General features: G+C 37.6%; 5 protein-coding genes across 5 annotated transcripts; 3 read left to right on the top strand and 2 right to left on the bottom strand.

Annotated features, from left to right (window-relative positions):
- The first annotated feature begins 424 nt into the window (after positions 1-424).
- On the top strand, positions 425-14,252 carry Rsph3 (Radial spoke head protein 3). Its single transcript, XM_013322313.1, has 9 exons — positions 425-688; positions 6,154-6,244; positions 7,897-8,031; positions 8,246-8,374; positions 8,542-8,745; positions 8,930-9,092; positions 9,268-9,354; positions 9,507-9,608; positions 13,610-14,252. The coding sequence occupies exons 1-9, from the start codon at positions 567-569 to the stop codon at positions 13,624-13,626; spliced, it is 1,050 nt and encodes a 349-aa protein (XP_013177767.1). The 5' UTR covers positions 425-566; the 3' UTR covers positions 13,627-14,252.
- Positions 14,253-14,892: 640 nt separating this feature from the next.
- Positions 14,893-16,245, top strand: Prdm13 (PR/SET domain 13). The gene is made up of 3 exons (XM_013322145.1): positions 14,893-15,000; positions 15,226-15,517; positions 15,630-16,245. The coding sequence occupies exons 1-3, from the start codon at positions 14,893-14,895 to the stop codon at positions 16,241-16,243; spliced, it is 1,014 nt and encodes a 337-aa protein (XP_013177599.1). The 3' UTR covers positions 16,244-16,245.
- Positions 16,246-16,979: 734 nt separating this feature from the next.
- Positions 16,980-19,564, bottom strand: RpS4 (ribosomal protein S4; the record flags this gene model as incomplete). The annotated part of the gene is given in 6 exon segments (NM_001312354.1): positions 16,980-17,143; positions 17,569-17,698; positions 17,886-18,057; positions 18,632-18,729; positions 18,947-19,205; positions 19,550-19,564. Coding segments are annotated over 6 exon segments (792 nt in total). The 3' UTR covers positions 16,980-17,013.
- Positions 19,565-19,846: 282 nt separating this feature from the next.
- On the top strand, positions 19,847-21,952 carry LOC106125431 (serine-aspartate repeat-containing protein G). The gene is made up of 2 exons (XM_013322630.1): positions 19,847-20,026; positions 20,202-21,952. Exons 1-2 carry the CDS (start codon positions 19,977-19,979, stop codon positions 21,892-21,894), a joined length of 1,743 nt encoding a protein of 580 aa, XP_013178084.1. The 5' UTR covers positions 19,847-19,976; the 3' UTR covers positions 21,895-21,952.
- A 298-nt stretch (positions 21,953-22,250) lies between these two features.
- LOC106125432 (uncharacterized protein HI_1014) lies at positions 22,251-23,450 on the bottom strand. The gene has a single exon (XM_013322631.1). It carries the CDS (start codon positions 23,283-23,285, stop codon positions 22,326-22,328), a length of 960 nt encoding a protein of 319 aa, XP_013178085.1. The 5' UTR covers positions 23,286-23,450; the 3' UTR covers positions 22,251-22,325.
- Between the last annotated feature and the right edge of the window lie 229 nt (positions 23,451-23,679).

The following is a 23,679-nucleotide window of genomic DNA, read 5'->3' as shown; positions in this document are numbered from 1 at the left end:
TTTACTCTATTATTATTTAAAAGCGGAAACCTATTTAACGCCATCTAATGGTGTAAGTTATGACTACTACAATGCTCATTTGATGCGTGAAATAGAACAATTAAGTTAGTGTGAAGTGTAGGCAACAGATGGCGTTGTCTGATAAAAGATTTTATAACTTTCATTTTATAAAATACCAAAAATTTTTACATAAATAAAAAATAAAAGCTAGGACAATATAAACTGAATCTTTTGCAAAGAATAAGTTCATAAATTTTAGTGATAGAAAGTTTTAGCAATATTGTCAATTCCTTTAATTAATTTAGATACTCTTTGGTGGATAACCAATAACCGGAAGAGTTTGTTTATCGATCACTATAGCAACAACAGGCTAGATAATAAAAACAATGCTGGAAAGTGTCTGCATTTTATAATTAAAAGTGATGTCACACACAATTAAATTCATAGCAAGGAGGATGGATAGTTCGATTTTTAAACTAGGGTTTGAATGACAATTTATACGTCATTATTGATAGTGCGTGAAGTGTTGTGTGTTTGTGTTTTGTGTTTGGTTTCCACCTGTTGAGATGAGCATGTCAATGCGTTCTGTGCTCGTGGAGGGCCCGCAGCGGCCAAAGGGACCCTTCACGTATGCCAGCACGCCAAGAGCGCTCTACAACAACATGAAACTCAAGAAAGATCCTTCATGGTAAGGGCTAAGGACTTGAAACTAAGTAGCTGTATTGTCAAGGTCATAGTGTGATATCACAAAAAAGTCTACGTTGAGTCGTAGACAACAACGAAAATGATGATAAAAATCTTGCACTAACCAATAGTGCGAATGACCATTGTCTTAAAATTACGTTTAGTTTACTTAAAATATCACAAAAAATTCCAATAAGAGTTAAGACACATGGCCAAAAACAAAATGTAAAATAACATTCACGTCTTCCTAATACTATAAATGTTGAAATGGATGGATGGATTGATGTTTGTTAGAAGGTAACTCCGGAACGGCTCAATAGATCTTGACAACATTTGGCACAGATGTAGAGCATAGTCTGAAGGGACACATAGGCTACTAATTAAGTTTTTTATTTTTTTAAATTGCGGCAACAGCTAATCAAACATAAAAGGTGGGATTGACTGATCAATAGCTGCATTTCCAGTAATGCGTCGCATGTTGCCTGACATTATGGTGCGATGATATGTCTGATACATTCATGTTTGTGACGTCACTTTGGCCTTAAAGTGCACTTGTTTACCATCGATATTACGCCATAAAACTCAAAACAGATTTTACCTCAAAGCTAACTGCCTAAACAAAAATAAATACTTATAACAACTACAAGAATACCTTTCTACTTAATTTAAAAATTAGATACGATGTCATGTTTAAATTATTAAACATGACATCGTATCTAATTTAACCGGGAATTATCACGGTTTACAGAAATTGAGTCATATAAATTCACAAAAAATACGTAACGTAAAATTATAGCTTTATTATATTTCCATGTAGTGTTGTTTTTAATTAAAACACATTGAAATCGATGACCTTTGATAACCATACAAAAAAAAATATAGAAAAAGTGAACATTTCAAAACATAGTACACAAATTCGATAATTTTGTGTACTAGCTTTTCACGCGACTCCGTCCACGCGGAATTAAAAAAGTTACTTAGTAAGTAGCCTATGTGTTCTTCGGGATTATGTTCTGCATCTTTGCCAAATTTAAACGAGACCCGTTGAGCCGTTCCATCTTCTAACAAACATCCATCCGTCCATCTAAACTTTCGCATTTATAATATTAAGAGTAAATATGTACAGTGTGTTTTTTGTCGTAAAACAAAAAAATATTTATGTATTTCTCAATAACTACTATTAAAAACTAATAATGTTTACATTTTTACACATAATTTTATTTCCAATGACTGGGATTCAACCCTGGGAAGTAAAGCAGTTCAAGGTCGTGTTCAAGGTCGTTAGGGTTAACATACATACAGACATACACCTTACACGTATACAAAAATGGCCACTAATTGACATTACCGGTCACGGCAACTTGCAATCTAAATAACGTCAACTTTTTCACATACTCATTTATCATCTTAAAATACCTTTGTCAAAGTTTTCTCCGTTTATGTAAGTTTTCAATATAGAAACATAACAAAAACATAGTGTCAAAAACTCCAAAAAAAAAAACTTTTTTTCTCAGGAAAAAAACATCCGCATGAATGATATTTAAATGATCCCACAAAATTTAAGGAAATGTCGATCTTACATGTATAGAATTGCACTCTTTTTCAGCCCTAATTATGTACATGATTCCAAAAATTAGGAATCTTTCGATGTGTATTTTTTCCGAAACTTTACAGGAGTTCACAATCAATTCAGTTTATAGTTTTATGAATTCCCTATTTCTTGTCAGGTTTGTCAAACTTTATTTTACACAGACATAGTCTAAACTCCAGACACTAATCGCTTTAAATGAATCTAAAATGAACATCTTGCTAATATTATAAATATTTAGATTAGATAAGATTACGTTTAGATGGATGGTTGTTGTTTGTAGATATCTCCAGAACGGCTGAACGGATCTTGATGAAATGCGGCATACCTATAGAACATAGTCTGAAAGAACACATAAGCTACTTGTTACGAACGGAGTCGTGGGCGACCGCTAGTACATTATAAAAGACGTTGGATTTCTTAAAAGAATTTTCTCGTGTCCTATTTGACCGATGTAAACTCGCGTGGTGATTGAAGATAAGCTATTACAAGAGGTCTGGCATGTTAATACTGCGGTGGAGAGCAATGCCCTTAACCTTGGGTGCTAATAGCAGCGCCCTCTAGGGTGGACTGCCCACATCCGTTTGCTAGCCCAAAGACCCCTAACTTTTATTCTTTGGCTATTACTTAACATGCATACGAGCGATTACAAATTTGACCGATGTAGCCAACTATTTGTATACTAACTGTCGCCCGCGACTCCGTACGCGCGGAATTAAAAACTTAATTAGTAGCCTATGTGTTTTTCCAGACAATGTTCTACATCCATGCCAAATATCAGAGAGATCCTTATAACGTCCAGATTGATGAAATAGACAAGAAGGACGGTATTAAGTGCACCCGAAACCGACTTGCATATATGCTTAGATGTATGAATGTAGAAGCGAGAGAGGAGTGTTAGAACGCGCCAAATCGAGATCCGGGGTCTATATATACAATCTTTAAAAATTAAAAATAAAACACTGATTCTATCTATAATTAAATTGTATAAGTCATTACGTAAAACAGACCCAAAACCACTATATGATCGTACACGTATAATTTATTTAGTAGATTTCGTTTAATAGGCAATCTGCAGATGTGCGATAAGTCGAATGACCGGGGGCGGTTGCTAAGCCAATACGAAAAGTACAAGAGCCAGTAGTTATATCCGTTTTAATATTTCTTAAAAAATAAAGTTGTTTTATTATAAGTTTGGAATAATTAAGTTCATCAACAAGTTAAGTTGATTACATCATCTCTGATTCATCGATTCCGTAATGGATCCTTGGCAGTCTTCCTGCAATTTATCCTATAGTCCCATAGTGTGTAAGCACCTTCCTAAAGATAGAATGCGGTAGCAGAGATATAAAATTATGTATGAAACATGGATGTTTACCTAGGATGACAACCTGGAGGTTATCTTAACTAGTTAGCTAGACGACAATGAGTTTTGCAGAATTTTGCTCAGTGCAAATGTGAGTCACTGAAACATGCTTGATTTCATAACTATCAGTAATTACCCGCTTAATTTTATTTCCTATTTCGCAGTATCTTAAAGATAAAATTGAAATACTGGCTCCTAGACTATTTTTTAATAGAAGATCGTTGCGTCGCGATCGTATTCATAGCTTTTATTACTCGTAACCGGTAACACGTAGCACGTAGCGTTTGGCAATCCGCTATTATGTAGGCGGCGTAGCATGACGCACATCCTGGCTACGCGGTCCAACAAAACGCCACAATGGACCCTCAAGGTCAACTTGAAGAATATATTAACGCCAAAATGTAAAGATTCGTAAGCTACTAGTATTTTTATTATTTTAAGTTAAGGGAATTAAATTTAGTTTAAGGGTAAAGTGACGGTTACTCGAAAATTTTACTTGCTGCCTAATCTACCTTAACAGCGTTAGTGCTTATTTACGTAGTTATTCACTTTATACGGTAAATGTTGTGTTATTTCCTATAAATATTACATGACTTTTTATTAAGTTCCATTCATAATTAAAGCTGTCTAAAAATATAAATCTGTTGTTGTATTAGCTGTACATTGCGATATGATAATTAAACAAGAAACAAGTCTTGCGTCTCTCAACTGCCCTCGGTCAGTCGTAGCGCCTGCGCGACACGCGCCGCAGCAATTGGAGTCAACTCTACAAGGCAGCAAGCGCCACCTGACGGCGGACGGTGACGACGTTTTGTTGGTGAGCGCAAGTGACCGTCGTCCGGCGCCCAACCCCGCCGGCAGTGCCCTCCGGCCGCCGCCGCGGACTGCCGTCCTCACCACACGTAACACGCGATGTCTGCCTCACTCGTGCCTTCCGACAACGACTTACCAGTCGTCGACAACGAGACCACGCATTCAGACCACGCAGATAAACGTAACCCCAGTAATGTTAACGTAGTCCGACCGCTCGCCCGGCCACCGGTGGACTCACGCACCGTTCTCAATCCGAAGTTTTCTCGCGCGCTCGACTTTAAATTGCGTCGGTTAAAAGAGAAAGAACTATTGGAAGCGAATTTACGTAGGCCGGTCAGACCTCGATACGGTATGGGGGCGTTGGCCGCCTCGGAATGCAACCTCCACCTCAGTCAAGACCGAGCTGAGCGGGAGAAGGCAAAGAATCGCTCTCACCCACATATCAACTGTATCCCTTCAATGGAAAGAGTGAAAATATCACCGAGAATGGAAGACAGTCCATCGCCGGATCAAAGGAAGCGAAACAAACAAAATGAGCAAGACAAGCCGCGTTTCGTTACGACTGTTAAAACTGGGCAGTTTCTCCTACCCCCGCCGGAAGTTGCTTACCTTCTGGGATTGCACACTCTCTACCCTTCTCAAGAAAGAGAGAAGGTTGTTTATTCATATGCCAGTAAACCGAAAGCTGTGACTACACGTCCAAAGCGAAACGTGGAAACTAAAGAGAACAGGATACCTAACGGAGGTCCAAACGTTGACGCTAGCAAAAAGGGAATGAACCCCGGAGAGGCGTTCCGTGGGGTCCGTGCGTTAATCGCCAGCGTCGCCGGAATGAGGCATATGGTTGAAAAGCAAGACAAAGTGTATGTTTTCCTATTTTTTTTAATGAAATACCACTTTTACAATCGTATATAAAAGCAATAACCTCACCTAAGAATGACTCGATAAAATAAACACAATCGTTTTCGAAAGGTTATTTTCCTAAAATAATTCTTTGCAGGTGGCATTACCCTATATAGCTGGTTAGAAAAACTTTACGTATTTTTTAAAAGCAAATCCATCAAAGCAATGTTACTTGTTTGGTAAATTTCAATCGCGGTAATGTGCAGGAGTATGTAGAAATTCTTTTTACGGAGATGTCTTTTAGATATATTAAACTAGAAGTGTTTAACAATCATTTTCTATAATTCGATAGTCATAAAACCTGAAATTTACAGCACAATATATTTAGATGTGAATGAAAGTTTGAGGAGGGTTTGTATCGGGGTCAAGCCGTGTGTAATGACCGCGGCTGCATGCCCCACTAGCCCCTGCCTCCCCCCGCGGCCACCCCCTCACATACCGCGCGCCGCGACGCCGCCGGTCAACTACCCCCGGACATTTATACCTCTTATCTAATCTTATCAATTATAAATCTATTGTCTCTGATTAAAGGAGTCACGATTTTATTTGTTTTAAAAGCTTTATATATCTGAACATATATTTATTTCGTTATTATATAATAATTTAATCCATAATGATCCGCGACGCTTTAGTCATAATAAGGACCTACTTATCGAAACAAAAAAACTTCATACTTCAAAATTACATTAAATCTTAACAATAGAACTCCAGTAAGCGATGTTATATGTCATTATATAAAACTGAAAACCTTCAGTTATATTAATGTAATAGAATTATTTATGTATATTTTTTGTTACAGTGAAGAGGTGGGGCCACGAAATCTGATGCACGACCGGCGCGTGGTGCGCGGCAGCACATTCGCGCCACAGACTGCGCACGCGCACGCTGCGGTAAGTCACAAATAGAATAGTGGCGCTGTAGTCGCGACCTTGGAACGTTATCAAAATGTCAACAAATGGAATGAATGGTAGAAAAAAAGGACGGCAATAGATAAAGCTATTTCTAATTATACCACTTTAAGATACTCGTATTTTATACTCGTGACGTTAATTACTATTCTCATTTGTAAGTAAATTCCCTAAGCCATGAAAAAATGTTAATGAAAGTCAGTGTAAACAACTATAATACATTACAAAAGCCGTGACTTGGTAGTCAAACAACCATGCGCGATAGCGACTCGTTCACATGGTTAATTGAGCTTAACACTTGTTTAGTTGCAGTGTTTAGTGTTTTAGATTTTTGAACACTTGCACCGAAGCCTACAAAAGAAGTTTTTCGAAACTGATATTGTCTAAACGTAGTGGCAAATTCTGTTTCAATTAATCCTTAATTAAATACAATATCTCTATTCATATATTATAGTCAACCTGTTTTACGTAATCTTTTTATCTGTGTTGTCTTTTTTGTAAAGAAACTGCTACCAACTCTCACCATGATACCTACATGCCGCGTCCTAAATAAAATTCCATTTACCCAATTCTAGCTATTCAAAATTATTAAATTTTTCAAACTAAAAATGAAAATTACTGAGTCACTTATCATATTACAGTTACAACAAGCCAGTAAACGATGAATCAAAAATTCATCGAAATTATCATCATGGCCGGACTATAGCCGGCACGGACTGGATAATTCACTGCACGTGCCCTTGTCATGATACAATTTGAACTCAACGTCGATCACTTTAAAGGTTACATTTGATTGATTAGATCGAGTGTGTGCAGCGACATGCAATTTGTAGGTACATTTGAAGGCAAGGAAAACGAAAAGAAATTTGTTTACTTGCAGCTTTTTATATATAAATGGTATAGTAAGTGAGCAATTCCAGGCGTAATTAGTTTTACAATTTTCTTGTACTTTCATTAGTTACAAAAATGTAATTATATATTCTTAATGTTATGGAATTAAAATATTAATTTTTTGTATCGTATTTAAATAAGTCAATAGCTTCTGTGATGGGTTCGATTTTCTAAATAGTAAACGTTTTTAACAAATAAAATTAGTTTTATAAATCTTTAATCTTTATTAACGCAACAACTCTCAGTGTCGCACACAAGCGTGCGTGTTAAGTTTCGTCACGCGAGCCCCCCGGGTGACGTGACCAAAACCACTGATTTCGTGGCCCGAACCTTAACTTGTGAGAAGTACATTTTGAAAGTGACCCATGAAAGTCTTAGCTATTAATTTTATTGCAGACTTTCTGTTAATATCTTGATTAGGTCAACATTAATTAGTTTTTTTTAATTATATAATAAATCAGAAGGTTACCTTTGTAATTATTTTAATTAAATTTTGCGCAATTACCATGAAGAAATTCGTTACTTCCAGTAATGAAAATTTGCACTGTATTCATTATTTATGATTTAACCTTATTCCAAGCTATTATGATAGTATTATAATTGCACTATATTTTTGTACGGAATAGGAAAAAATCACCGCTGAGCTGTGAAAGGCGTAGTCTGTTTGGATCTACATCGAATAATCTCAAGATCTCTCAACACCCAAGGGTACTTTGTGACTCAACAGTACTTTGTGTGCTCAGGGCGATGGTGCGAGCAAGTCACGGCGACGCGCGTTGGCCCGCCGAGCAGCGCTGGCGAGACTACGGCCTGGTACACCGCCGCCCGCACCCGGCCGGCGACACCTGCCGGTGCAGACTGACCACTACCTGCAGGAGGTGAAACTGAATACTTCATATCTTGTTTGATGTATTTATTGTTCACACATTAATCCTATAACTGCTATATCTGCTTGCTTGGTTTGAAGCAGTTACCGCGAATCAACATTCAAAACAATGCCCTTTAGCATTTTCATGCATAACCAAACTTTCGATGTGGTAAAGACAAAGAAATAAGGAACAGCAGTTACTAATGCTTTATGTACTTGTGCAGCTATTCGATAAAGGCGTGGAGCTGGAGGTGGGCGTGCAGACGGACCTGTTCGCAGACCGGCCCGCAACGCCCATCTATGTGCCAGCGAAGACCGGCGCTGACGCCCATACGCAGATTTATCCTGGAGATGTTAGTACCAGTCACAACTAATTGGCACATTTACAATTTTTGGGTTACTAAAGCAGAATATTAATTTATGAATATATTAATAGTAATTTAGTATTTATCTGACCCGTGGTTACATATTGACTTCATATCTGTTGTAGATGTAATTTGTGATATTCTTTTCTGGGCAGTTGTTCGACTTCGACTTGGAAGTGCAACCTATCCTGGAGACGCTGGTGGGCAAGACAGCGGAGCAGGCGTTGGCGGAGGTTGCTCAGGAGGAGGAGCTGGCCACACTACGAGAGCAGCAGCGTCGCTACCTCGAGCTGCGAGACGCCGAGCGCGCTGAGCGCCAACGACTGCTCGCGCAGGACATACGTCTACAGGCTGAAAAGGTACCGGTACACAGAGTTACAATGGCAAAGAGAAACAAAACCTGAAAACTTTAAGCTTCTATTTTTTTACTAACAAAAGTGGCGCTTGATAGATTATTATATTATATATATTTGCACAGATTATCGATAGAGAAGACAGTTAAAGTTATGGCGATAAAATAGCAATTTGTTTGTATGTGCGTAGGAGCGTCGCGTCGGCGAAGCTCGACTGGCGCAGGTGGCGGCGGGTGAGGCGCGCGCGCGTGCTGCTGCGGCGGCGCTGGTGCAAGGCTACGTGGCTGAGCTGCTACCCAGCGTGCTTGCTGGCCTCCGCTGTCACGGTTATCTCATCGAGAGAATACAGACTGGTATCTATCTATTTTTGTCCTTAATTTAAATTCCTACATAAGTCTCTTAACGAAGAAACGGCAAATACGGTTTTTCAGGGAATTCTATAGGAAGACTATCCCTGATCCTCGAAAGAGTCTTATATTTTGAAGATTTTTCTGCTGTTTTTCTATACCTATGCGATTTGATTAACAGGCATAAACGAAGAGGTAATGCCGTGGCTAATACAAGAGGTGTCTCTGGAGATTGAATCCATTATCACAAGCCGCGATGTCATCACAGGTATGAATTGGAAATTATATTGTTTTGAAATTAGATTCCAGATTTAGAGGCCTATAAAAATTCAAATAGAGGAAAAATGTAAGCAGACAATCTAATGAAAGATAATAAATTTATATATTTGCAATTAATTTTATAATAATTTATAACAACAGAGATCGTGCGCGAGGTGGTGGAGACGCGCGCGCAAGCGCCGACGCCGCTGCACGTGCCCGACTCTCCAACGCCGCCCTCCACGCCCAGCATGATGCTAGAAGGTGAGCTCACACCTCACATTACAAGATTACAATTTGAACGATACAGTATAGGTCCACCTTAACAAACGTCAAAGTACTTGATATAGTCTTGATCGCACTTGCCCGTGACAGCCGGTGCAAGACCACACCGGTGGCTCCCGCGTCACGTGCGCATTCGCCATGCCATACCATCCTCATTAGACTACTATTCAACTCTGAGCGGACCTTACAATACTTGCAATAATATCGCATTGCCCGATTTGTAAAGACAATACAATTTGAACTCTAATATTTTTTCATGTTACGTTTAACATGAATCTTACAGCAAAACGAATAAAGTTGAAATTACATCAATTATTCGAGAGTACAAGTTTTATTCAAAGGAATGTAGTCTTTATCACGTTTGAATATGGTTCATTTTCCATTTCTAAGATTTGCCTAATTTGGATTGAAGAAGACATGTAATAAAAGTGTTAATCGTGTGACAATGCATTGAAAAAGGGCGCGTTTTGCGGCCGGTGCTGCGGTCACGGGCGATTAGCTAACGCGGTGTGACGTCACAGCGGCGTCGCGGCGCACGTGCGCGCGCGCTAATCTCTCGCGACACTAACGCCATCGCTAATACAACCACTTGTCAACTACAATACGCATAATAATGCTATTAAAAATAAATTTTTGTTACATTATATTTGATGCGGGGCGTTGAGTGCACTTACTATTTATAAATTTATAAACGGAGATTTAAAAATGCCGAAAAAAATAAATGTCATATGTATAAAATGAACTAACCTATAGTAGAAATATTCTTTATAAAACTATTTATCGATGTTCTATTGTATGAGATTTGTTAAAGTATTAACTAAAAACACAAGACCTGTTTTAAGAAGTCTAGAATTAATTGGCGTGATAATATGTTTATCCTTATTCTAATTTATACTAGTTTAACTTACAATATGACCTGAAGAGGACGTAACATGAAAATTCAATAGCAAAGCTTACCATGTGGTGAATTGAGTCTTATCGTTTATAATTATTTAAAAAACCTCTCGCCCCTTACCACCTGGAGTTGTGTAATCGGATCCATATAGATTTGTGTTTGGCAATAGTATTTAATTCATTTATTTAATGTAAAATTGTTGAATGCAAACATGAGGCACTCTATCTCCCGTCGAGTTTGTATTGCTTTCGGTTTGGCAACGGCTATCTGATGAGATGGGAATTAAGATAAGACGCACGTGCTCACAACACGCTCCCCGTACACTTGACTCGGGTAATTGTTACAGGATTTAATAAAAATAGAGATTCATATACTGTTAATATTGAGAACTATCAACATGTGTATTAAGAAAAAAAAGTAATTAAAAAAAACGATTTTTAATTGATTTTGACATACGACTCAAATGACACTTTACAATTGTAAGTTTTTTTTATATCATAAGGTGGCCAACGAGCGAGAGACCACCTGAAATCGCTGAAATAGCGAAGTGACCGTTGCCCATAGACATACACAATTGCATATGCGTTGCCTACCTTTAATCAACGGTGCAGAGGATGGACATAAAGAAAATATTTTCCCTTTCCATGCATCCTCTCATCCGGAAAGTCCACTTCCACTTCCCATCCTTTCCTTATAAGAAAAAGGGTGGGATGGGAAAAAGGACTAAATTAGGCCTCCGGGACGCACACTCATCAGACGAAACGCGGAATTGCTTCCACTGACGCCTGTCTTCTGTGTGGTCGTGGTATTTCACCGGGCGAGCCGGGCCAATTCGTGCGAAGTTGTTAAAGCGGCCTCTACCACTGTTAAAGATGTCATTTGGCCAGACAGTGGTATTTTATTTTTCGAAGCTATAATTTTTTTTTTAATATTAGCAGATTTTTTGTAAATTCACTAATATTTCTTTTTACCATTCCAACTAAGCTCTAGGCTTGTGCTAGGACATGGTTTACGACAATAGTCGAATGGCGGGATTCGAACCGCCGACCTCGTGATCGGGAATCCGCACCCTTAACCATTAGGCTATTGACGCTTAAATTGCACGTTTTTGACCCAAATGAATTGTCTTACTTTGAAGTCAAAATACTTCTCTCTGGCCAAATTTCAGACCTTCCTCTCAATTGAAAGAGAATTCAAACTGGATGCATTATTTACAATTTGACTAAAGATAATGTTATTTAATGAAACAAATGGTGTTCTAATTTTGTTATTGTTCTTGCAGACATGAGATAATAGTGAATGAAATTAGCAAAAGTCACGGGGACTCTGTATCAGTGGGGTCTGAGTGTTAAACAAACTCGTGAAGCGAGCGAACTGGCAAGACACTACACATGTCACATTTGCCCCAACCTATTCGCTAATGCACATCTAAATGGACTTTAAGAGTTCCATAATCCGTTATTGAAAAACAAACCTTAATGTAACGGCATTAGATTAATTTTGTTCTGTAAGCATATCTGTTCCTGACTTCGAGAGTTCTAAATAGCATTGTTGGAAAATGAACCTTGATCCAACGGAAAAAGGTGTTGATTAATTTGTGTTATTGCCTGTTTGTGCAGCTGCATGTAGTCGCGTCGCCTCCGAACAATGCTATAATGATGTAAAGAGCTTAAATGTTACAATTTTGATTACTCAATTAAAATGAGCAACGCGAACAAACCGGACTTGTTCTTTATCCTAATAGGTGCCTATAGTCGGTGTAAAGTTTAATACTATAGGCCATTTGTTTAAGTTTCGGAGAGTTGGCCTGGCTGGAATAAATCCGGATCACATGCAAAATACGCCCCAGTCCTGGAATTGCGTTAATTGAACCATTAAAACGATAAAGTTTAGTTTAGGAAAATAAGAAACTTGCATAAAAAAAGTAAACATTAAAAATTAAATGTTATAATATTTTAAGCCTTTCTACAATCCTTACCTATTGATTGTGATACTCCAAACATTCATTATTCATTTTTTACTAAATAAATAAAATCAAAATAAACCCTATACCATTTACAAAAATCAAGTTAACACGAAAAAATTGATTCATTTTAAATTTAATATACCGGGCCGCCATAACTAGTGGGTCACCACAACTGCTGCGGGCCGTGGCTTAGAGCGGCCCTGGTGTAAACAATTAAAATAATGCAAAATCAAAACACGAGAGGGCGAGCTGTGCACCGGCTCAATGTTGCAGCTTTTTATCTAATAACAGATTAATTCAGCCGCCAAATCTCTACATCGCTTGTACAAACACATGCACACGGTCACCATATTGCTCTTCAATTAAATTGTTTTTATTAAAATATACCTATAAATTGTGGACAATATAAATAGACTAGGCTATTATAAAACAGGTGTAGGTTCTGGTTTTTATCATTGGAACAAACTAAACAAATTGTCTTTTTTACTTGACAGTATTTTTACACTTTACAAGGTTGTCTAGATGCGTTTTTTATTTATTTATTTATTTATTTACATATTTATTTTTAAAAATATCAACCATAGTTTTACACGATTGTTACAAATGTCCGGAAATTTTTTAACGTGTATTCAATATTTTGCAATTGAGTGTACGTGACATGTGCTCGATGCGACGCGACACTAATACGACAGTTATCGTTGCTCAATTGTCGTGTAAATGCGACCCTTGAACTCAACATCACACCTGACATTTTATAGAACATCATTTCTGTTAGTTTAACATTGAATTAAAATAAAAACATATATTAATTATAATATTACTAGTTGTCCCCCGAAACTGTGTCCGTGAGGAAATAAAAAAAATCTTAATTAGTAGACTATGTGTTCTTCCGGACTACGTTCTACATCTATGCCAAATTTCAGCGACATCCATGCAGCCGTTCTGCAGATGTCTTCAAACAATCCATTTAAAAATTCGCATTTATAATATTAGTAAGATATAACAGTAAAATTGTAATTCTGTAATAATGACCCTATTTACTATATTATTTTCAACTGGGTCATATTCTTTTTAAGTCTATTTTTATACCTGAGGTTTAATATAAATTTGTGTTTACAGGAATGGAAGAGGAATAACGTTAGCGCCCTTTTAGCGTCACAAACTACGCTTACAGAAGATTCTAGCGGGATTTACGTTGTAGTAAAATTATCAAATTATAATGTGTAAATATACTAGTAATTTTATAGTCATCGTTTTGGTTAAAAAAAAAAGCAATTGTTTGTTATTTTATCGTGTTTAAACTGAAGTTTTTAAATAAATGAAAAAAGGCATATGTATGAAGTGAATTAAGACGAAAATTTAATATTATTTTACAAGCAAAATGTTGTGAATTTTGATTAGAAATATCATAGATGTAAAATGTAATATTTAGAAATATTTAATTACAACTTGGTAGAGTTATAAAGGTACTACGATAATGAAATTTGCGGCGCTTAGCGCAATATCTGTCAGACGATATGGAAAAAGATTTATATAAACCTAATTTTGTTTTAAAATCGCTTCTAGACAAAGATATTTCTATGTGGAATCATAACGATTTCAAGAGCAAGTTATTTAAATTAAGATTTCATGATAAATTCTATGTATTGTTAATTGTTTTTTAGACTACAAATATGTACATAAAGCCTTTTAAAATAGTGATAGTTGTTTTGTTATGGAAATTAGTGTAAATTGCAAACGTTTAATAAATATGTTTATAATATTAATTTCATAATTTTCCATTCACCTATCGATAATAAGTAATTGTTATAAAACCATTTCTAATCGAACTACTCGTAACTTTTGTAGGAACTCATTTATTTTCCCGCTTGTTGTAGAATTTTGTGTCTTTGAAAAAAAAGGTAACAGTTTATTTGAAAGACGAGAAAAATATTTAAAAACAATAGAAAATTGAAAGCAAGAAATCTGCTTGCAAATTTGAAGCAACCACCCACCCAGCAATAACCCACCGGTGTATGTATAATACTTATAAAAATTCGGTACAAAATGTTAATAGGTTTATAAATGAAGGATTTTAACACTTGGATAAATAATATAGATGATGTTATTAGAGGGTGATATATTTTTTTCACGGATATTTTGATTGCGGGGTCGTAGACAATATGTGTCGGAGTGTTGGGGGCGTCGGAGGGCGGAGTGCCGCCCTGAGGGTTGCAACCCTCCGGCACGTAAATACGAGGCACACGCGGCGCACGCGCCACTTGCATTCCACCTGCAGCACTGCACTTGCCACTGGAATATATAAATTTCATCAAAAGAAGGTCGCTACTGCTACTCGGTTTAGGTACACCAGACGAAAGGTTAATATTTTCCACGACGAGACATAGTGGTAGACAATCAGCATGAGAACGCTGGCTCGCCGTGGCCTGTCTTCTGGCGCGTGTTCTGCTGCCTTCGGTACGAGGGAGCTGAGATCAGCGCTCCAACATGCGCTGCTCACACCACACAATGTAAGTTATACTCGTATTTCTACTACTCTATCGTACGTAAAATTTTCTCTAATAAGGTCTTAATATCTAAGTTTGTAACCGTTCAGTCCAGAAACTTGGCAGGTCCCAAGGTATCCTTAATTACTCTTAAATATTGTAGTTAAACAAGCGAGCTCATGTCTCATGTAATGTAGCCGTAGTGATATCCGTGTGACCTGTGTAAAAACATTCTTATGCCTTATACAGGTGTACGTGGATTTAGACGTGAGCGGTCGTCTCTGCGCGCGAGGTGGGCCGGCGGGAGCGGCGGTGTGCGCAAGCCTTGCTCCGGCCTCCCCCGCGGCGTCACTGCTGCTCTGTGCCAACACGCACTCTGTACCTCAGCAACTGGCATCTGCTCCGGAAACGACAGAAGCTGGCTGCCTCCAACTGCGCCTACAAGCGGAGGCCGCGCCCCTACAAGAGCTGCAGATTTGGTTCGACGACACAACTCTCGCTCTTCTAAATATGCCTTTCCTATCGTTGAAGAACATTCAAGGTATATGCAATTTAATTTTAACTCTTTTGAAATATTCTGTTTAGTTAAAATCTTTCTTTTTACAATCGTAACTTTTAACATTGAAGACTAATAAACCCGTATAATCTTCCAGGAAAGAAAAATTACGTGTGCCACGACTGCGGCGTGGAATTTGAGCAGCCAAATCCGTTGAAGGTTCACCTGTTCATGAAATGTGGGGAGTATTCACTGGGAGCCTTCTGGCATACCTGCCTCGAAATTCTAGAACGTGGTACAGCCCAACGGAGCTCGGCCTTCCGACCATATAACATTTCGTCGGTACAGCATTCCGTCAGCCCGATACCACACTGGCCGCTTCTGCCTCTCCCAGCGAATGACGCCGCGAGCGCCGCAGTGGAGGCTCTGGCAGCCGCGTGGGGCAAATCGCGGGGCGGCCACACCTGCCTATACTGCGGCAAGCTCTACTCGCGTAAATACGGCCTCAAAATTCACATCCGAACGCACACAGGCTACAAGCCGCTCCGCTGTCGACATTGCTTGCGCGCCTTCGGTGATCCGTCCAACCTCAACAAGCACGTACGCCTGCACGCCGCTAGGACTCCGCACACGTCGCAAGACTCCGCGCCTCACGCGTGCCCGCGCTGCGGCAAGCCTCTCGCCCGCCGCAGAGACCTGGAGCGACACATGCGAGCGCGACACTCGCATTCACCTCACACAAATACAGCCTCGCCTGACCACTCGTCTTGATTCATCGAGCTGCAATTTCCTCTAAAGATAATGTACATTGCATGTCGCCTAAAATGTCGACAATGGAGTCAAGGAAAATGATCGGGACTAAGAGACTGATGCTAAAGGTGACAACGAGATATAGGTGATCGCTGTAAAATATTCATTTGTTCGATCAATAGGTAGGTTATAGTTATAATTTAGATTTTTTTTAACAAATACGGACAATTTTGTCAGATACAGTTCACATTTTGTGTGTAAAAAAACTTTGTTGTTGTGTAAATAAATAGCTTTATCTTGTTGATATCGAGTGTTTTCTTCAAACCTTTTTTGGCTTCCAAATTCAATATAGAAACAATGAATTGCAGCCATACAACAAACCACGTAGTGTATGTAGTCAAACCTGGATAAGCGAGAAACCTATATAAACGAATCATTAGTTCCAAAATACAACCTCTGTAAGTAACTCGGGTTAGAGAAATCTCTATATGGGATCTCTAATTGCGGTTCCGAGGACTAGTATATCCAGATTCGACTGTGTTTAGTTAAAACCTCCATGCACTATTCCACTAACGAGACGACTAATACACGGTTAAGCTATCGCTTCTACATACTTAATTCTGTTTTAAATCTCGAGTCATTAAATTGACATCGGAAGCATGTATTGCCGGGTATTGTCTGACGATCTTTTGCTGGGTACTTTGACGTTTGGTTTATAAAGAGGGTAGTTAGAGAAGTAGTAATAATAAAACAATAGTTGTGTATAGTCTTATAGTTTAATGTTGTAGTGGTCACTGCGCGGCGACCTTCGCTGCGATGCGCTTGTCGCGCTCCTCGGCGATGGTGAGACGCACGCCCTTGCCGCGCGGCAGCGAGATGTACGCCTTCGTGCCCTTGCCGATGATGAACACGTTGTTCATCCTGTACACACACATCAAAAAATCATATTTATCCAACACCTTGTATGCACGGAATTAAAAAAAAAACTTAATAAGAGTATGAGTTCTTCAAAACTATGTTTTATATCTATGACCAATTTCATCAAGATTGTTGAGCTATTCTGGAGAAAGTAACAAACTTCCATCAAAATATTGGCATTTATAATATTAGTAAGATTTATTTGTTGACACTGCTAGTGGAAATTAGTCAGAACGTAGCAAAAAAGTCTTCACCAATCATACATGTGTGCTATAATAAGTTAAGTTACTACCAGAATATTAGAAATAAAAAAAATTTACAGCTAAAGTCTAAATAACAAGCTACCTAGACTGACAATAAAACAATCATGCAATTGTTCATACAAAATAAGTATGAAAAAAATAGTATAAAACTGTATATGGAATTACCTAGTGGCGAATGTGTGTCCGGTGGAGTCTCGGATGTGCACAATGTCGAAGGAACCTGGATGCCTTTCTCGGGACACGATCGTGCCCACTCGCCCCAAGTTACGACCTCCCGTGATCATGCACAGGTTGCCTAACATGAGCAAATACAATTTTTATTATTACTACATTAAAATCTTTATATAACAAGCATGATAAATATAACAGCAGGAACTCATAATGATGACTGCTAAATCAAACATGAAGTCAATGCGGCTCCGATAACTTTACAAAATATAAAAAAACTATTCAAAAAAAAAATGTTACTGTATAATACTCACCAGACTCAAACTTAATGAAGTCCATGATCTTGGAGGTGGCGATATCCAGCTGGATGGAGTCATTGACCTTGATGAGGGGGTCGGGGTAGCGTACAGTGCGGCCGTCGTGTGTCACCAGGTATGGCACACTCTTGGGGCCGGTACCCACTGCACGTACCTTGCACAGCTTGTACTGGAATAAAAAGTAAAGACTAGTTATTCCTCACAATAAGTAACATATTGGCAACTACTAAACTACAATAGCCTTGGCAACCATCTTTCTATAAAATTTTGTAGGTGCAATTACAGTAGATCCAGAGTAATCAGATATGTTTTACTGCAACAAACTATCAAATTCTATAGAGTTCTGTCTATAACCCCTTGATAATCCAGATTATTTTACCTAAATACCTTGTAGTCGGACAAATTACATGGTATATAGGTTCTATATATTATACCCGTAAAGTAAAAAGAAAAATTAAAACCTTTAATAATCAGAAATGTACAAAAAATTACAACATAATGAAATAAATGTGTGCACAATAAATGCCTACAAAATGTAAAATGTTTAAAACATTGTTTTCAATAAATACTATGCATAAAAATCATAATTCTGTCTGATTGCAACGGGCACCAAATTAGACAGGGCGGGATTACTGCATGTCCACTATATTTGATATAGTAATATAAAAGAAAAAAAAGGTACTATGTTCACTAATAACTTTAAACTTTTTGTGGCATTTTATAAATAAAAATTTTTAACAAACCTTAGCTTCCTCTGGGGTAATGCGGTGAATTGTGAAACGGCCCTTGACATCATAGATTAGCCTGAACAATTCATTGGTCTTCTCAATGGATACAACATCTGAAATTATATAAATCACCATTAAACTTATTTCTTATAAATGTATATGGTATATAAAATTAACTAAGTTTTAAAGATTATTAAGTTACTGATTTATTTTCCAAATAACTTCCAAACACTGCAATACCATTGCATTCATGTAGTAGGAATGTAAAACGAATCCTAATTTATAAAAGAAAGTGGTATTGAGCGTTTTATATTAAACTTCTTTACTCACCCATAAATCCAGCAGGGTAAGTAGGGTCTGTCCTCACTTTGCCGTCAACTTTGATCAAGCGCTGCTTTACGATCTTTAGCACCTCATTACCGGTGAGGGCGTACTTCAGCCTGTTGCGCAGAAAGATCACCAGCGGCAAACATTCACGCAACTTGTGGGGACCAGTGGATGGTCGGGGCGCGTACACGCCACCCAATTTGTCCAACATCCATGCCTTAGGCGCGTTAAGACGCTTTAAGTGCTTCTTCGGACCACGAGCCTGAACACGATAACAAAATATTATTGAAAGTTATGTTTTACTAACAACATAACCTTAAAAAAAACTGTAAATGCTTATCGAACTGTAGAAACTGTTAACGTGTATTTGAATTAATAATAACCATTGCTTAAGTGTTAAAATTTGAAACAGATAGGACTACAATAACTTTAAACAACTTCGGTTTATTTTCAAACTACATAAAACTTTCACATAAGCCACTGAAAATATAGTACTCTACACGTTCTAAATTTAACCGAGATTTATTTCACATGTTAAGAAATTAATTTTAATAAACACTTCTTCTGATTTAACTCGATATTTCTCAAAATAGACATAAAACTCACCATGTTGGACTACAATATTCACAAGAAAGACATAAGATCTGTCAAACGAACTATATGTCAACTACTAATAATGCGTTCAGATTAAGAAACTTATTTTTGTGGTTTTATTATTTGGATTTAATTTATTGGCTTTAACTTAAATATCCATAGTTTTTTATAAAGCAAAAATATAAAAATACAAGCGATGGGTTAATGTCTAATTTTAATGGTAAGGAATGAAAGAAATGTTAAGCAAATTGTGAAACAAATATTGAAAAACGGAATAAACTCAACAAATGACATATGACACAAGTCATTGTCAGTTGTCATAACACAACACATGTCACATGCTATGAAAATTGTAATTGTAAGGTTATAAATTTTAACTGATACTTATAATTAACAATTTTACGTTATGTGTACATGAATTTAATCACTTAAAGTTTTAATGGAATCATCTGACGACTTTGCTTGGACGGACACTTCTGAGGACTCAACGTAAGTTACCTTTTTTTTAAGCCATAGTATAATAGTGAGGTTACTATTTACACACAGACACAGTTTTTATATCTTAATTGTAGGTAATTTTAGACAGGTATATTTAAGTTATTGTCGTGAGCAGTCAAATTAAAGTCAAATAGTTACTTTTACTAATACATAGTTACTTTTTTAGAATTATGAAAGAAAACGGCGATGATGGTGGTTCAGAATCAGGATACAGCTATAAGCAAAAACTTCAAAAGAAATTGTTCAATAACAGTCAAGAAATTTCTAGCAAATATGACAATGAACGAAAAAAATCAAAGAAACGGAAGCATAGTGAATTAGACAGCAACAATGCAGAGGAACCTGAAACAAAAGAAATAAAAATCGAACCAGAAAGTGATTTAGATATAAAACCGAAAAAAAAGAAATCTAAAACATCTATTTCTGAAAGTGTTCTACGTGATGAAGAATTTTTAAATTTAAAAGTAAAAGAGGAACATATGTCCACAGAATGGAAATCTCCAAAGTCTAAAAAGAAGAAGAAACGCAGAACAAATTCGGAAAGCGGAGATTATTCAAGCTTCAATGAATCTCAATCACAAGAGATTGATAATTCACAATGTGAAAATGATACTGATGTATTAGAACTTAGCCAAGAAAATGATTATTCTGATCTCAAAGAAGAACCAGAAGATAATGAGAAGGTTAAAAAGAAAAAGAAATCAAAAAAGAAAAAAGAGAAAGAAGCTATTGATGACACAATCATTGAAGACAAGTTTAGTGCAGAAGAAACTTTAGTAGAAGAAAGAATATCCAATGTTCATGAATTAGAAAATATCATAGAAGAAAAAGTACAAAGAGAAAAGTATACTGATGAAAGTATGGATGAAAACGAAGGCACAAAAAAATATATATCCAAAAATGTAGATAATACAAATCAAATAGAATCAAGTCAAGATAATAAAAGTAAAAGCAAAAAGGAAAGAAATAGTGTATTTGATAAAGTTGCCCCTACTGATGAAATTATTAGTGCTAATGGTTGCATCACCCCTACAAAACCATTGAGAAAAATTACTGATAGAATAAGATTTGAAGATGATACTTTCGATTCAAGTCATGACGAAATAGAAGTACAAGATGTGAAACATTCAGCAGCACTAAAGAAATATTTAAAAAGAAATGCTCATCTTAATCAAATCGCTGTGAATAAAAATATTGGTGCTGTTATTACGGACGAGGATGAAGTTTGGGTGCTGAAATGTCCCAGTGAAGTTGACATCAATAGTTTAAAAGACACAAGTTTAGTCTTGGACACTAAAAGTAAGCTAAAGGCAAACAGTCAAACATATGTTGGTTTAAACGAAAACTATACTGCTCAAGTCGCCCTCTTGACATTAGATAAGAATAAACCGGTTATTAAAAATGTACCACTTTCTGGTATGATACGGTTTTCCAAAAGAATTCCGAAGGCTCATTACGTTGAAGATAACAATATAGTCAACTGTCAAACAAATTTTATACCTCTACCCGACACAAAGTCACGTCATCCGTTGTTTGGTGTTGATTATAGAAGTGCAATAAAAATACCGAAACACATATCAAACCGTCTCAATGGTTTAGAAAATGAATCAATACCACAAGATAATGAAAAGAGAAAAAAGAAAAAGAAGAAGCATAAAAAAGAGGAAAATATTTCAGATAATGAACAACAAATGAAACCAGAACAAGAGCCCGTTGTTGTTCATAAAAAAAGAAAACGTAAACATTCTCACAATGATGACACATCACCAAAGTCATCAAAACGGTTGAAACACGACCCTGATTCAGCTGAAGCTTGGGATTCAGAAAAGGCAATTGAACAACAACTATTTAATTTTTAAGTAAATACATAAGTTTATGTACAATCATAAATAATGAATATAGCATAATTATATTTTATTACTATTTTTTATGTACTAGTACTACTAGGCGTCGACCGCGATTCCGTCAGTGCGGAGTAAAAAAACAAATTAGTAGCCTATATGGTCTTCCAGACTATGTTCTACAACTATGCCAAATTTCTGCGAGATCCATGCAGCTTTTAACAAACAACCATACATTCATACATCCATCCGTCCAAACACTCGCATTTATATAATAATATTAGTAAGATTACAACTGGGACAGCCAAAAAAGCAAATGGTTCTTTAAAATCGGACTATTCATTGAATTAGAAAAATAATTTGACACATCTCCATTTTTTAATAACGTAAAAATATATTTTCATTAAACAGAAATTCACTTTGCACAAATATGAAATTATTACGTTTTATTAACACTTCTTTTTGGCTTCTTCTTCAATGAATATGCGAATGACTTCGGCAAAATTACGATCTGCGATAAAACCGAGGCGATTCGCTCGAGTCGTTTCAAATTCAGGTGGGAAACTGGCCACCATGCGCGCGATCATCTCGTCCTTGACGAACTGTACGCGAGAGGCGACTTCCTCGCCGGCCACCTCTCGGAGCGCACGCACCATTTCCCCAACGGTAGCGGTCAGGCCGGGCAAGTTGATAACTCGCCAAGGGTCCAGCTGCGCGCTCGATAATGTTCCCGCGTGTAGTATGTTTTTCACGACCGTTTTCGGGCTACAAAGCCATAAGCGCTGATCTTCATCCACCGGACACACCGCACATTCGCCTCGAATCGGCTCACGGATTATTCCACTAGCAAACGAGGTAACCGCGCGGTTAGCAGCGCCACCACGGACCGATACAGTCGGCAACCGCACCGCTAACCCATCAACAAACCCTCGACGGGCATATTCATTAACCAACAACTCGCTCATCGCTTTTCCGACGCCATACGAAGTTTGCGGGGTCACAGCGGTGTAATCTAAAACGACAGGTGGAAGGTCACCACCGAAAACACCCACCGTGCTTACGAACACAAAGCGCATATTATTGGCTCGTTTCCTAGCTGCCTCAAGCAAAGCTCGGGTGACGTCAAAATTGACTGCGAGACCCAAATCAAAGTCCGCTTCGGCGTGGCCGCTGACGACTGCTGCGAGGTGGAATAAAATCTGGCGATTAGAGGTGACTATCTGATCGGCAGCACCAGGTGCCGTTAGGTCCAGGGCGAGGGTGCGCACGCGCGGATCATGGCGGATGCGCGGCTCGATCGTGTCCACCAGTAGGAGACTTGCCACATTGAGAGGCGAGTCGTTCGCCAACAGAGCATCTGCTAACAGGTCCCCTATGTACCCCGCCGCTCCAGTCACAGCGATATCCATTTTTAAAAAACTTTTCTACTATCTTGCGACGTGTAAAACTTAGTAGTAGATCTAATCACATATGCTATAGGCTGAGAAAATGTAGATTACACTAGCTTGGCGTGCGTGTTCAATAACTCATAAACAAGACTGATTTAGTAAAAATGCTTTATGTAATTACTATTATATAACATTTATAAGATACGAAGATAGTTAAATGTAAACATTTCGTAACAAAACATCAGTTCATCTTCTCTTTATTTAAATTATAAATAAATGTTTGAAATTGTAGTTTTGATAAGCAAAAGCATTGATAAGTTATGTTTCCGATTTGGAAGCTGTAGATCCCTACAACAAATGTTTGTACTTTGGACTCCATTTTTCTTAATATTTGTCTTACAGTTTTACAATTCTG

This window comes from Papilio xuthus, unplaced genomic scaffold (assembly GCF_000836235.2).
Source record: "Papilio xuthus unplaced genomic scaffold, Pxut_1.1 DF825928.1, whole genome shotgun sequence".
Classification (NCBI taxonomy): Eukaryota; Metazoa; Arthropoda; class Insecta; order Lepidoptera; family Papilionidae; genus Papilio; species Papilio xuthus.
This window is presented reverse-complemented; position numbering and strand designations above follow the sequence as displayed.

Excerpts from the sequence above, each read along its gene's own strand:
- Rsph3 (XM_013322313.1), top strand. The coding sequence starts at position 567 with ATGAGCATGTCAATGCGTTCTGTGCTCGTGGAGGGCCCGCAGCGGCCA. Across the intron at positions 8,746-8,929 it reads TACGTCTACAGGCTGAAAAG|GAGCGTCGCGTCGGCGAAGC; the intron begins GTACCGGTACAC and ends GTATGTGCGTAG. Across the intron at positions 9,355-9,506 it reads AAGCCGCGATGTCATCACAG|AGATCGTGCGCGAGGTGGTG; the intron begins GTATGAATTGGA and ends TTATAACAACAG.
- Prdm13 (XM_013322145.1), top strand. The coding sequence starts at position 14,893 with ATGAGAACGCTGGCTCGCCGTGGCCTGTCTTCTGGCGCGTGTTCTGCT. Across the intron at positions 15,001-15,225 it reads CGCTGCTCACACCACACAAT|GTGTACGTGGATTTAGACGT; the intron begins GTAAGTTATACT and ends TGCCTTATACAG. Across the intron at positions 15,518-15,629 it reads ATCGTTGAAGAACATTCAAG|GAAAGAAAAATTACGTGTGC; the intron begins GTATATGCAATT and ends ATAATCTTCCAG.
- LOC106125431 (XM_013322630.1), top strand. The coding sequence starts at position 19,977 with ATGGAATCATCTGACGACTTTGCTTGGACGGACACTTCTGAGGACTCA. Across the intron at positions 20,027-20,201 it reads GACACTTCTGAGGACTCAAC|AATTATGAAAGAAAACGGCG; the intron begins GTAAGTTACCTT and ends TTACTTTTTTAG.
- LOC106125432 (XM_013322631.1), bottom strand. The coding sequence starts at position 23,285 with ATGGATATCGCTGTGACTGGAGCGGCGGGGTACATAGGGGACCTGTTA.